General features: G+C 35.3%; 3 protein-coding genes across 3 annotated transcripts; 2 read left to right on the top strand and 1 right to left on the bottom strand.

Moving 5' to 3' along the window:
- On the top strand, positions 1-1,537 carry LOC150030297 (large ribosomal subunit protein uL16). Its single transcript, XM_090309849.1, has 4 exons — positions 1-225; positions 314-815; positions 920-1,001; positions 1,304-1,537. The coding sequence occupies exons 1-4, from the start codon at positions 216-218 to the stop codon at positions 1,370-1,372; spliced, it is 663 nt and encodes a 220-aa protein (XP_090165975.1). The 5' UTR covers positions 1-215; the 3' UTR covers positions 1,373-1,537.
- Positions 1,538-6,850: 5,313 nt separating this feature from the next.
- Positions 6,851-9,711, bottom strand: LOC150030296 (ABC transporter I family member 10-like). The gene is made up of 5 exons (XM_090309847.1): positions 9,690-9,711; positions 8,409-8,534; positions 8,196-8,318; positions 7,529-7,737; positions 6,851-7,097 (listed from the first exon to the last, which is right to left on the bottom strand). Exons 2-5 carry the CDS (start codon positions 8,526-8,528, stop codon positions 7,061-7,063), a joined length of 489 nt encoding a protein of 162 aa, XP_090165973.1. The 5' UTR covers positions 8,529-8,534; positions 9,690-9,711; the 3' UTR covers positions 6,851-7,060.
- Positions 9,712-10,089: 378 nt separating this feature from the next.
- On the top strand, positions 10,090-12,254 carry LOC150030295 (ABC transporter I family member 10-like). The gene is made up of 5 exons (XM_090309848.1): positions 10,090-10,130; positions 10,226-10,316; positions 10,470-10,556; positions 11,712-11,837; positions 11,928-12,254. The coding sequence occupies exons 1-5, from the start codon at positions 10,090-10,092 to the stop codon at positions 12,066-12,068; spliced, it is 486 nt and encodes a 161-aa protein (XP_090165974.1). The 3' UTR covers positions 12,069-12,254.
- Positions 12,255-12,312: the final 58 nt, after the last annotated feature.

Genomic DNA, 12,312 nt, shown 5'->3' with positions numbered 1-12,312 from the left:
AATTTTCTCTAGAATTGAAAATAAAAAATGAGAAAAAAATATAAAACGAAAATGAAAAAGAAAAAAATTGTATGATTTGCAATTGGGCCTTTTCCTAGCCCGTAATAGTGGGCCTTTAGGTTTGCTTATCATCTCCGGAAACCCTACTTTATAATCCACCTTCATCTTTCCTAAACCCTAATCTAGCAGTCGAAGTTTTCCAACAGCACAGAGCCATGGGAAGAAGTATTGCTCTCTCAATTCTACCTGCAAATTACAATTCAATTGGGGATTTGTTGATTTGTTCTAATTGTTTTTGCATTTGATTTTGTAGGACCTGCTAGATGTTATCGTCAAATCAAGAATAAGCCGTATCCCAAATCGCGATTTTGTCGCGGTGTTCCTGATCCCAAGATCAGGATTTATGATGTTGGAATGAAGAAGAAGGGCGTTGATGAATTCCCTTTCTGTGTTCATCTTGTGAGTTGGGAGAAAGAGAATGTTTCCAGTGAAGCTTTGGAAGCAGCTCGTATTGCCTGTAATAAGTACATGGCGAAATTTGCTGGGAAAGATGCGTTTCATTTGAGGGTTAGAGTTCATCCCTTCCATGTTCTTCGAATTAACAAGATGCTTTCATGTGCTGGAGCTGATAGGCTCCAAACTGGTATGAGAGGTGCTTTCGGTAAGCCACAAGGAACTTGTGCAAGAGTTGCCATTGGTCAGGTTCTTCTTTCTGTTCGATGCAAGGACAGCAACAGCCAGCATGCTCAGGAGGCCCTCCGCCGTGCTAAGTTCAAGTTCCCTGGTCGTCAAAAGATCATTGTTAGCAGGAAGTGGTATGCCCCTTCATTTTGATATCATCTGATCTATATTAAGTTTCAATTCCCCTCCATTGGTTGTATATTTGATTGAATCATGAATGTTCAAACTTCTATCTCAGGGGATTCACTAAATTCAGCCGAGCTGATTATCTCAAGTTTAAGTCAGAGAACAAGATTATGCCAGATGGTGTTAATGCAAAGGTATTTGATCCCTGATAATTGCATTTCCGTTTTAATCTAGGAGAATGAATCTAATTGTAGTTAGGTGAGGGTATTTTTCCTTCCATTTAATGGGAATTTGTTGCATTTAATTTTGAGCTAAATAGCATATTTATTTCCTAGAAATGCTATGAATTGGGGCTTCCTTGTTATAGCCATTAGGACCATATTTTTAACTGTGATCTATTATATTTCCTGGTTGTTCATCGCTTGTGTTTGTTTTGAGTTGCATTGTTCTTAAATTTTTTGAGTTAAACTCATGGTGTGAAAATTGGACTGTGCAGCTTCTTGGATGCCATGGGCCTCTTGCAAACCGTCAGCCTGGAAGAGCTTTTCTACCCCAAACTGCCTAAGCTAAGCTAGTTAAATTTCCATTTCTAAAATTATGTGGAATTAATGTCGACATTATTAGTATTACCATCGTCTCTGTTTGAACATTGTGAAATGAGCGAGTCTCTTTTTTGCCTTGGTTTATTACTTTTTGATATTGGAATGAAACTTCATTTCTTTTGATTTTATACCTAGTTGCTTAAGAAAGTATTTGTTTGTTCTCTTACAGAACCTTGAACAGATAGGTTTCTTTTATCTGAGGTGAGTCTGTTTAGAGTCTGTGGTTCATCAGAATTACCATTTTCTAAGTCAAGTCTCAATCTTTATACATTCTATTTGCACCATGAGATAACCAGAAAATAGCTATTGAAAATGATTTGAGGTGGTAAATGAAAAGTTATTGAATGATTTTGATTAGGCATAACCACTATAAATTATCAAAGTTATACTACTAACAGATGAAAATGCATTCACCTCATTAAGGTTCGGTTTGATCTCCAAAAATGATAATCCATTGTTGATGTTAGTTACAGTTCAGCATCAAGTTGTTCCCTGGTTGTTCATTTTAGCTTGTTCATTCAATTTAAGATAAGTGGAAATTGACCCAACTCATTGAGACATGTCCTCAATTAAAATAATCTTTGAATTGGAGGTGTCATTCTCATTCCTTTATCTTTTTCTTTATTAATAGTCTGACCACTTTTCATTCTTGACATTGTTTTGCAGTCAATTTTTTTTAAGGTCTCCAGTTCAAAGATTCTTTTAATTGAGATATGTCTCAACCAATTGAGTCTTATCGTTTAAAGTATGATAGCATATTGAAGTATGCTCTTGTATTGTTGACTAGGATATCAATTTGTCACTACTTCACTTATGCTGAAATATATGATGCCTCATAGGCTTTAATTCTAAAATTGTTAACATTGTACCTTCTATTATTCTCCTCTCTTTTTAGTAACAAATGGAGTGGTGATAGTACTTTAGATGATATTCTATCTTAGTCTTTATATTTTAAAATGTTTTGATTTATTATTGTATTTTTAATAAATCTTAAATTTATTATTGTATTTTTAATAAATCTTAAAATTAATCCTCATAGATAGTTTGACGTCAATTTTATGAAATTTAGTAAAATAATAACAATAGTTTTCATTCAAAATTAGATACAACATGAATGTGTTTTCAAATTTTATAGATGAGAGACTAATGGAGACTAACTTTGTTTTGAAAAGTTCACCATTAACTAATTGTTAGAGACTATTTTAAAATTTATTAAAAATTCTTAAATTAAATTAAGTCATTTGAAAGTACATAAACTAAAATAAATAAAAATATAATATGTACAAAATAGTTAAGCTCAAATATATTATCCCTACCTTGAATGTATTAAATAAGCTATAGCTCAATATCTTAAGATATGATAGACTAGAATAAAAATTGAATGCATAATTCAAGGGGTAACGACAAGATGATATACAAAGAAACAAGTTCTTTGGACTTGTTTGATATGTCCTCTTTGATAATCATTTAATTTTTTATTTTTACATTTTAAAAATTAAATTTGTAATTACTAATTCTATATGTTGATTTCTTTCTTTTGCTAATTACATTATCTATGACCTCTCCTAGATCGTCAGTCGAAAGAGTTTTACTATTTTTTGTTTATCATATCCTTTCGTTAAACCATAGTTTTGAGTGAAATTGGTACATATAGATACAATTAAATACTAACAAATTAAGTTGACACAAAAAAGATGAAAGTTCACCCTCTAGCCTAAGTGTTACTAGACTATCCTTCAAGTTTCGGGACAACTTGAGGACCTTGATTCGTTTTTCTGTTGGAGATGAGCGTCATTGATCGATGTGATTTGATCTTTGTTGGAATGGGGTCCTATCTTCAATAGTTTGGTATGATGGTCATTTAGATGCAAAGGTTGGTGACTTTCTCTACTCTAGTGGGACTTGAGCTTAGCCTTCTAACTTCGAAGAACTAAATGAACTATTAGAGTAGGTTCAATTATAGTGCTTGAGGTTATGAGGGAGGATTGTGTGATTTAACTTCTTTCTTGTTCTAGAGTATCTTCTATTGCTAGTGCTTGGACGTCCTTGCGATTGTGGTGCCTTGGACTAGTCTCCTTTTGTTTGGAGGTAATATTCCTAGATACTCTTTATTGCATGGCTTGCTATCTATAATCAGTTATAGACATGGGATCACATTAATAGGTGGTGTTTTAGTATTCCTAGTGTCTGTGTTCTTTGCACTGATTGAGTTGAGTCTTGAGACCATTTATCCTTGAAATGACCTTTTAGTCATTGTGTTTTGGGGGAGGGGGGATCACTTATGGCGTAAGATCTAAAAAGTTACATGGTATACTGTTATATATCCTTTTTGGAGAGAGCGTAATATTTGTATCCATAACTTACCTTGCATCCTGTCTAAGTGTTTAGTCAATTTGTTGTCTAAGGTTTTTCTATGTTCTTAAGGGTTTGGGGCTTCTATTGAGGGGATTCGTATAAGCTATTCTCCTCAAGACCGAGCTTGTTCTTTTGTGTGTTTTGTTATGCCTTTGTTGTTGTTGGTTTTTTTTTTCTTTCATTTTAATCTCTTCTAGTCGTGTTGCACTTGTGGCTTAACCTCAAGTTATGAAGTCAACTTCTATTTATTGCTATTCAATATATTTGTGGAAAATAAAAAACCAAGGTTATTATTTTAAAAAATATATATATAAAGGAATGATTTGAAAATTGTAAGATTATTTGAATATGATGGGAAGCATTTAGAATAAACATCGAAGTACAGTAGATTCAAAAATGGCAACTTGTGGGATATTATAACCACTGAAAGCAAAATCCAAAATCAAAGATGGGAGACTTCGAATGCTTTTATAAGAAAGTCTCAAGTTGAAATTTGGTGATAAATCCACTACTAGACAGATACATATAATATAATTTTTATAGGTCAAATTTCGATAATATTTTAGGAACCAACCTCTTCTAATAGTTGACTCTACTTGAAGACTCTTCAAAATCTATTTTCAAACTTCAAGGGTAATTAAAAATCAAATTCAAACTTTGATGACCAAGGACCAAACATGTTATGTAAGTTAGTTGTAGCATGTGAGAACAAAATATTATATAAAGAGAATGAATATATATATCGAAAGAAACATACACAAGAATGAATAAGTTGTCCCCACAAACCACGGGTCCTTTCAACATGCATAAGCTAAGCACGCTTAACTTTAGAGTTATGATTGAGCCGCCGAAAAGGAAAGTACACCTTGTTGGTATAGATAGTAACTTTCAATTCTTTTAAGCATTTCTTAATCATACTTTCATGTCCTCAGAATCCCTCTCATTCAGATGTGATATCGATTCATTCATGTACCCTTCCTGAACTCGGGTTGTTATATGCCACGCTTCCGTTCGTCGACAATGTGCCTAGCCGAAGCTGTCGTCGAATGCACACCAGAAGACAGATCCGTCATCGACTGCATTCCCCGATCGTTTTTGTCCCGTCCGTCGCTTGACCCTTGTTTCCGGTCGTTAGCTTCGACCGCCTCCAGTCGCTCGACCGCGGGTCTCCAGCCACGCAAACGTCCCAGCCGCGCGAGTTCTTCTTCCGCCTCTGTTCGTCCGCCGCACGTCTGTGTTCCGTCGATAGCCGAAGCCCAGCGCGCGTTAGATTGCTCACCTCGTTCGATTGCACACTAGAACAGTGTCGATTGTTGCCGATTCGTGGTTGGTTTCGCCTGATTCTTTTGTTCAGGGTAAGTGTCGGTTCCCTTTTGGCAACCCACCGTCTTTTGAGATTCTTGGACCTAATTTGTGATTGGTTTCAGGAATGTGCGGCGGTGAAGGAAGTTCTCGAGTGGAGTAAGGTCTCGTTTTGGGACAGTGCGTTATCCTGAGGTAAGTGGTTTACTGCTGGTTGCCCTAAGATTTTGATAAGCCTGCTGAGGAATTCTTATGCCATATCTGAAATTGTGATGAAATCTGTTATGGATATTTCTGCTGAATTCGATGTGCTGAATTTGAAGTATTCATACTATGATGAAGTTGGACGTAAGGGTTAAGAGGATACTGTGATAAGGTGCATGAGTAAACTGGGGATAGTGGGCTAATGTTGATGTATGAATAGACTGTGTTAAGGCTCGATGTATGAGTAGACTGTGAAACAGTTGAAGTATGGGTAACAGAGTTAAAGTTTGATGATGAGTCATGACCTTGATTGCATGACGTAGCCAGAGCGCAGGGGAATGCCGGGACCATCAGAGGCCGAATCCAAATTCCAAATCCTGGACCTTGGGTGTTACAAATGGTATCAGAGCGGAACCTCTCCCAGTAAGATGTGGTTCGAGGACGAACCAAACGGAAGCTGGTGGGCATGTAACGACCTGAGTTCAGGAGGGGTACATGAATAATCGATATCACATCTGAATGAGAGAGATCCTGAGGACATGAAAGTATGACATAACCAGGAATCCAGATTCTGAATCCTGGTCTAAATCCTGGGCCTGGGGCGTTACACGATGTGGAATCCCCACAGGGATCTAATAAGGAATTCCCCGCGAGGAATTAGTAGGGAAATCCTCGTTGGGAAACAGGGAATGGGGCCCCGCAGTCCCCGTTTCCCCGACGGGGATGGGTGGAATTTCCCCAATGGGGCCGGGGATGGGGGCCCGAGTCCCCGATCCGATCAGGGCAAGGAATCCTCGATTTGACCAGGTATGGGGTCAAACCAGGGATTTAAATCGGGTCCCCAGTCGGAGACGAGGAGGCAATCCTCGCCTCGTCCTCAACCCCCGATTTTTTTAATTATTAACCTATATAATTATTATTATTATTATTATTATAACTAAAATTAGAAAAAAACTAAAACAAAACTTTTATTTATAATTTTTTCTAATTATATATATATATATATATATATATTCTAATACTACTAAAACAGTAGCTAAGCTACCGTTTTAGTTAATTTTTTTTTAATTTTAATTTTCAATTTACAATTTAACAATTTTAATAAAATAAAATTTTAACAATAATACTAAATTATCGCATAAAATTTACAATTTTAATATAAATACTAATTTTAGTTAATTCTAGATAATAAACATAATAAAATAAAAAAACAAAGATTTTTCTCTGTGAGGGCCCGAATACCCGACCCCCAAAACGAGGAATGGGACGGAGATGGGATTAAAAATCCCTACGGAGACGTGGATGGAAAATGCATCCCCGCCCCATCCCGGCCCCATTGCCATCTCTATGTAGAAGGCATCAGAAGAAAGAAAAACAAACAAACAAAGAAGTCTGGTGTATATAAAAGATAACCCTTTTATGCTTTTCATCAAGCAAAGGATGATTCAGAAAACCATCAAAGTTCAATCACATTTCCGAATGTTAGGTCTTTGACGAGACTTTGGAATCTTAAACTTTTCCCTTCTGACAAATCAAGACAATAAACAAAAATAAGAGAATTTGTAATTGAGATTTATGTATTTAGATCATCAATCATCATTCACTTTATTTTAATCTCTGTTGAGAAGATGATTATAATAAGAAGAGATCCATACAAATCTCATAAACTTCCTCGAAGATATATCAACTCATTGTATAGATCATTTGTAACATGAGTTCCAACAATAGACTTCTAAGTTCTAACACTACGAGTCTACTCTACTAGCTTCTCGATGTCACAATGTCCAATGTCATGCACCTTCATGGATCTCTTCACTTAAATCCAACCTGATTAATATTCAGACTCCACAAACAGCAAACAAAAAGTATTCAACCAAATCCAGACATGTGCGAACTTACTTTAAGAAGCCAATAAATTGCAGCTGATAAAATGTCATATGATATAATATTAGGCTAACAAAATGCATAGTATATCAGAAGCTAATTGCAATAAAACATATGAAGATACAACCGATATATAGCAGTTGATATATTCATTAAGGTTAATTAGATGGAAACAGAAACAGAAAAACCAATATAAAAACAAAGTTCAGTAAGGAAAGGACTTGAATGGTATAGACAGAGTATGAGCTTACTTCAATATGTAACAAAATAATGCAACAACAAAATGATTTTATTATGTAACAAGATGAAATTATGTACTGAAATGTTATAATAATGTGACAAGGAAAACATCAAGTGAGAGAAATGACACTCACGAATAGTAAATACGCTTGATATAATCTGATTGTTTTGTTTGGATGAAACTTTGGATACTTGCCACATCACCATGCATGATGACTTTTCCGTCTTCCATGTAGATAGCGCCATCTGCATACTCGAGTTCTTCTAAACGATGGGTCACCCATAATGCTGTAACGTCTTCTGAATTGTGCAAAGAGTTCCTAACTGCTTTGATCACCCCCATCTGATTTAGAAAAGAAAATGTTGAAAAAGGAAAAATAAATAAAAGTTCTAATCCTAGAAATGAATGCAAGAAGGGGTTTTTGGTTTTTGATTTTTAGTTTTTGAAAATTAAGTCTATAAATACTCATTCCACCATTAAATTACTTGTTTTATTATCTACTTTTTACCAGTGTTTTCAACAACCAAGCTACGTATTGAAAAAAAAAAAGTAGTTCTAAAAACTTGGTTTTGCCTTTGGAATTTAGCTAAGAATACAACTCTTTTACCTAAGAAAGATTCAAAACATAGTAAGAAATTGAGAGGAAATATATCTGATCATTCCAAGCCCTATCACATGGGCCACCTAGGGAGTGGGTGGAGATCAGATTTGTTTGCAAAAATCAGCACAGCATGTCAAATTCTACCATTGGGATTATGTGATGGAAAATTCATAAAATCTGCTTATATGATATCAAATACCTGATCGTTCTCATCAAGAAATGTGGTCAGTTCATCTAATAGAAGCACTTTACATGCTTCAGCCAAAGCACCAGCAATGGCAACTCTTTGCTTCTGACCGCCACTCAGCGTTTGGACGGATCTCTGAGGAACAAGAATAAAGAATTTTCAAACTAAATTCTGCAGTTCTTAACAACTTTCAATTTTGATAAACTACAAATATATACGGCTTGCCTGAAGGTAGCCAGACATGCCAACTGCACTGAGAGCTTCCAAAACCCTTGATTTAACTTCATTATCGCTCAGATTTAACTTACCGAGGCCAAATGCAACATCAGCTTCCACAGTAGGCATAACTACCTGGCAAACAAAAGAATTATTTGCATCAAATGTTTATTACAAAAATACAAGCAAAAAGAAAGATGAAAAATCAGTACAACTTTTTTGTTTGCAAGAATGCCATATGCATGTTTGAAATTCAATAGATTTTCCAAGGCTGGCAACTTCGCTATTTCTGTTTCTTTACTATCTTCTAAGGATATATTTTAGGTCAAAAGTCAACCTAGTCCTTGAATTCATTCGTGTTAACACTAAACTATCAAAAGTTTCAATTATGTCCTTAAACTTTTGATATCGATTTAATAAATTCATACCACTAACATTTTTACTAAAATATTAACATAACTTACCAATTAGACTAACATGTGATGATTTGTAATGACGTGACACAAGGGACTATGTCAACTAAATAAGATAAGGGTAAAACGGCAGAAAAATCTGGGGGGACGGACAAGCTATAGCACGTGTATTTTATCCAACTAGTCCACTCTCCCAGTCCCATGCTACTTGCTGCCACATCATGTTAAATGATTACTCCATTGTCCAGTCAATATGCCACATCAACATTTAAGTAACAATGGCAACAAGAAGAATTAATTAAAATCAAATTGAAAGTCCGTAAATGTAATTGAAACTTACATAGTCTAGAAACTAGACAGAACTCACCATCAAAGTTCAAGACTTCCAGGCTAAATTTGTAATTCAGCTAAACTTAATTGGTGAATTAGCTAATATTAAATTTGTTTTGCATTTTGATCCAAAGATGAAATTAATCATGTTTGAGTGAGTATCGGTCATGTATTTCTTTGCATGAGTTAACACCCTACTTTTCCAGTGCTTTTTCTGACAAAGTCCATTCTTCAAACCAATGCACTGGCATTAAATTTTGAAGATGATTTCAGAAATAGAATACAGAAAGCCTCTAGAGGAGGGATGAGCTGACTATAGCTAGTAGTAGTGACTAATATAATAACTTTCAAAGCTAAAGGCTCTGATGCGAAACCAACTACGTCATAATAAACCAACAATTACTTCAAGTGCAAGAACCATGGTTAAAACAACAAATATATACTTAAAAAGAGGAGCTTTGCCATAACAGTAAATTCTCTTTCAAGGTGCTAAATTCAGCTGCAATGTTATCATACACCAACTGAAGGTTAAAACGGTGAAGGTAACCTGATAGTCTGGGTTTTGGAAGACAAAGGCAGTGCAAGAACCATGGTTAAAACAACAAATATATACTTAAAAAGAGGAGCTTTGCCATAACAGTAAATTCTCTTTCAAGGTGCTAAATTCAGCTGCAATGTTATCATACACCAACTGAAGGTTAAAACGGTGAAGGTAACCTGATAGTCTGGGTTTTGGAAGACAAAGCACTTTGGCTTCTTGACGTATACTGCACCAGTTGTTGTATTCAAAAGACCAGCCAATACCTATATAGGTGAACACATCGAGGACTTATAATAGAATCATCTTGCAATATTGAGCTACAAAAGTACAGTGACATATTAGGGCCCATTTGATAATCGTGTTAAATTTTGTCCTCTTTTTGGATCACGAAGAAATGCTATCATAAATGGCAATACCTGAAGAGCTGTTTCAAGAAAAGCTTGAAATGTAAGAAAGATACCCTCTAAAGTTGAAGGTTCAAAGCTTGAAATGTAAGAAAGATACCCTCTAAAGTTGAAGGTTCATTGAACCTTCAACTTTAGAGGGTATCTTTCTTACATTTCAAGCTTTGAACCTTCAACTTTAGAGGGTATCTTTCTTACATTTCAAGCTTTTCTTGAAACAGCTCTTCAGGTATTGCCATTTATGATAGCATTTCTTCGTGATCCAAAAAGAGGACAAAATTTAACACGATTATCAAATGGGCCCTAATATGTCACTGTACTTTTGTAGCTCAATATTGCAAGATGATTCTATTATAAGTCCTCGATGTGTTCACCTATATAGGTATTGGCTGGTCTTTTGAATACAACAACTGGTGCAGTATACGTCAAGAAGCCAAAGTGCTTTGTCTTCCAAAACCCAGACTATCAGGTTACCTTCACCGTTTTAACCTTCAGTTGGTGTATGATAACATTGCAGCTGAATTTAGCACCTTGAAAGAGAATTTACTGTTATGGCAAAGCTCCTCTTTTTAAGTATATATTTGTTGTTTTAACCATGGTTCTTGCACTTGAAGTAATTGTTGGTTTATTATGACGTAGTTGGTTTCGCATCAGAGCCTTTAGCTTTGAAAGTTATTATATTAGTCACTACTACTAGCTATAGTCAGCTCATCCCTCCTCTAGAGGCTTTCTGTATTCTATTTCTGAAATCATCTTCAAAATTTAATGCCAGTGCATTGGTTTGAAGAATGGACTTTGTCAGAAAAAGCACTGGAAAAGTAGGGTGTTAACTCATGCAAAGAAATACATGACCGATACTCACTCAAACATGATTAATTTCATCTTTGGATCAAAATGCAAAACAAATTTAATATTAGCTAATTCACCAATTAAGTTTAGCTGAATTACAAATTTAGCCTGGAAGTCTTGAACTTTGATGGTGAGTTCTGTCTAGTTTCTAGACTATGTAAGTTTCAATTACATTTACGGACTTTCAATTTGATTTTAATTAATTCTTCTTGTTGCCATTGTTACTTAAATGTTGATGTGGCATATTGACTGGACAATGGAGTAATCATTTAACATGATGTGGCAGCAAGTAGCATGGGACTGGGAGAGTGGACTAGTTGGATAAAATACACGTGCTATAGCTTGTCCGTCCCCCCAGATTTTTCTGCCGTTTTACCCTTATCTTATTTAGTTGACATAGTCCCTTGTGTCACGTCATTACAAATCATCACATGTTAGTCTAATTGGTAAGTTATGTTAATATTTTAGTAAAAATGTTAGTGGTATGAATTTATTAAATCGATATCAAAAGTTTAAGGACATAATTGAAACTTTTGATAGTTTAGTGTTAACACGAATGAATTCAAGGACTAGGTTGACTTTTGACCTAAAATATATCCTTAGAAGATAGTAAAGAAACAGAAATAGCGAAGTTGCCAGCCTTGGAAAATCTATTGAATTTCAAACATGCATATGGCATTCTTGCAAACAAAAAAGTTGTACTGATTTTTCATCTTTCTTTTTGCTTGTATTTTTGTAATAAACATTTGATGCAAATAATTCTTTTGTTTGCCAGGTAGTTATGCCTACTGTGGAAGCTGATGTTGCATTTGGCCTCGGTAAGTTAAATCTGAGCGATAATGAAGTTAAATCAAGGGTTTTGGAAGCTCTCAGTGCAGTTGGCATGTCTGGCTACCTTCAGGCAAGCCGTATATATTTGTAGTTTATCAAAATTGAAAGTTGTTAAGAACTGCAGAATTTAGTTTGAAAATTCTTTATTCTTGTTCCTCAGAGATCCGTCCAAACGCTGAGTGGCGGTCAGAAGCAAAGAGTTGCCATTGCTGGTGCTTTGGCTGAAGCATGTAAAGTGCTTCTATTAGATGAACTGACCACATTTCTTGATGAGAACGATCAGGTATTTGATATCATATAAGCAGATTTTATGAATTTTCCATCACATAATCCCAATGGTAGAATTTGACATGCTGTGCTGATTTTTGCAAACAAATCTGATCTCCACCCACTCCCTAGGTGGCCCATGTGATAGGGCTTGGAATGATCAGATATATTTCCTCTCAATTTCTTACTATGTTTTGAATCTTTCTTAGGTAAAAGAGTTGTATTCTTAGCTAAATTCCAAAGGCAAAACCAAGTTTTTAGAACTACTTTTTTTTTTT

The sequence above is a fragment of the Benincasa hispida genome, unplaced genomic scaffold (genome assembly GCF_027475165.1).
Source record: "Benincasa hispida cultivar pf3 unplaced genomic scaffold, pf3_genome.v1.1 HicScf331, whole genome shotgun sequence".
In the NCBI taxonomy this organism is placed as follows: domain Eukaryota; kingdom Viridiplantae; phylum Streptophyta; class Magnoliopsida; order Cucurbitales; family Cucurbitaceae; genus Benincasa; species Benincasa hispida.
Note: the sequence above shows the minus strand (reverse complement) of the source record. Positions and strands in the feature narration are given on the sequence as shown.

Bases quoted from the DNA above. Each gene is read 5' to 3' on its own strand.
- LOC150030295 (XM_090309848.1), top strand. From the start codon at position 10,090: ATGGCAATACCTGAAGAGCTGTTTCAAGAAAAGCTTGAAAT. The intron at 10,557-11,711 runs GTTACCTTCACC...TTTGTTTGCCAG, and splicing joins TCCAAAACCCAGACTATCAG to GTAGTTATGCCTACTGTGGA. The intron at 11,838-11,927 runs GCAAGCCGTATA...CTTGTTCCTCAG, and splicing joins GCATGTCTGGCTACCTTCAG to AGATCCGTCCAAACGCTGAG.
- LOC150030296 (XM_090309847.1), bottom strand. From the start codon at position 8,528: ATGCCTACTGTGGAAGCTGATGTTGCATTTGGCCTCGGTAAGTTAAAT. The intron at 8,319-8,408 runs GCAAGCCGTATA...CTTGTTCCTCAG, and splicing joins GCATGTCTGGCTACCTTCAG to AGATCCGTCCAAACGCTGAG. The intron at 7,738-8,195 runs GTATTTGATATC...TTTCTAAATCAG, and splicing joins TTCTTGATGAGAACGATCAG to ATGGGGGTGATCAAAGCAGT.
- LOC150030297 (XM_090309849.1), top strand. The intron at 816-919 runs GTATGCCCCTTC...CTTCTATCTCAG, and splicing joins ATCATTGTTAGCAGGAAGTG to GGGATTCACTAAATTCAGCC. The intron at 1,002-1,303 runs GTATTTGATCCC...TGGACTGTGCAG, and splicing joins CAGATGGTGTTAATGCAAAG to CTTCTTGGATGCCATGGGCC.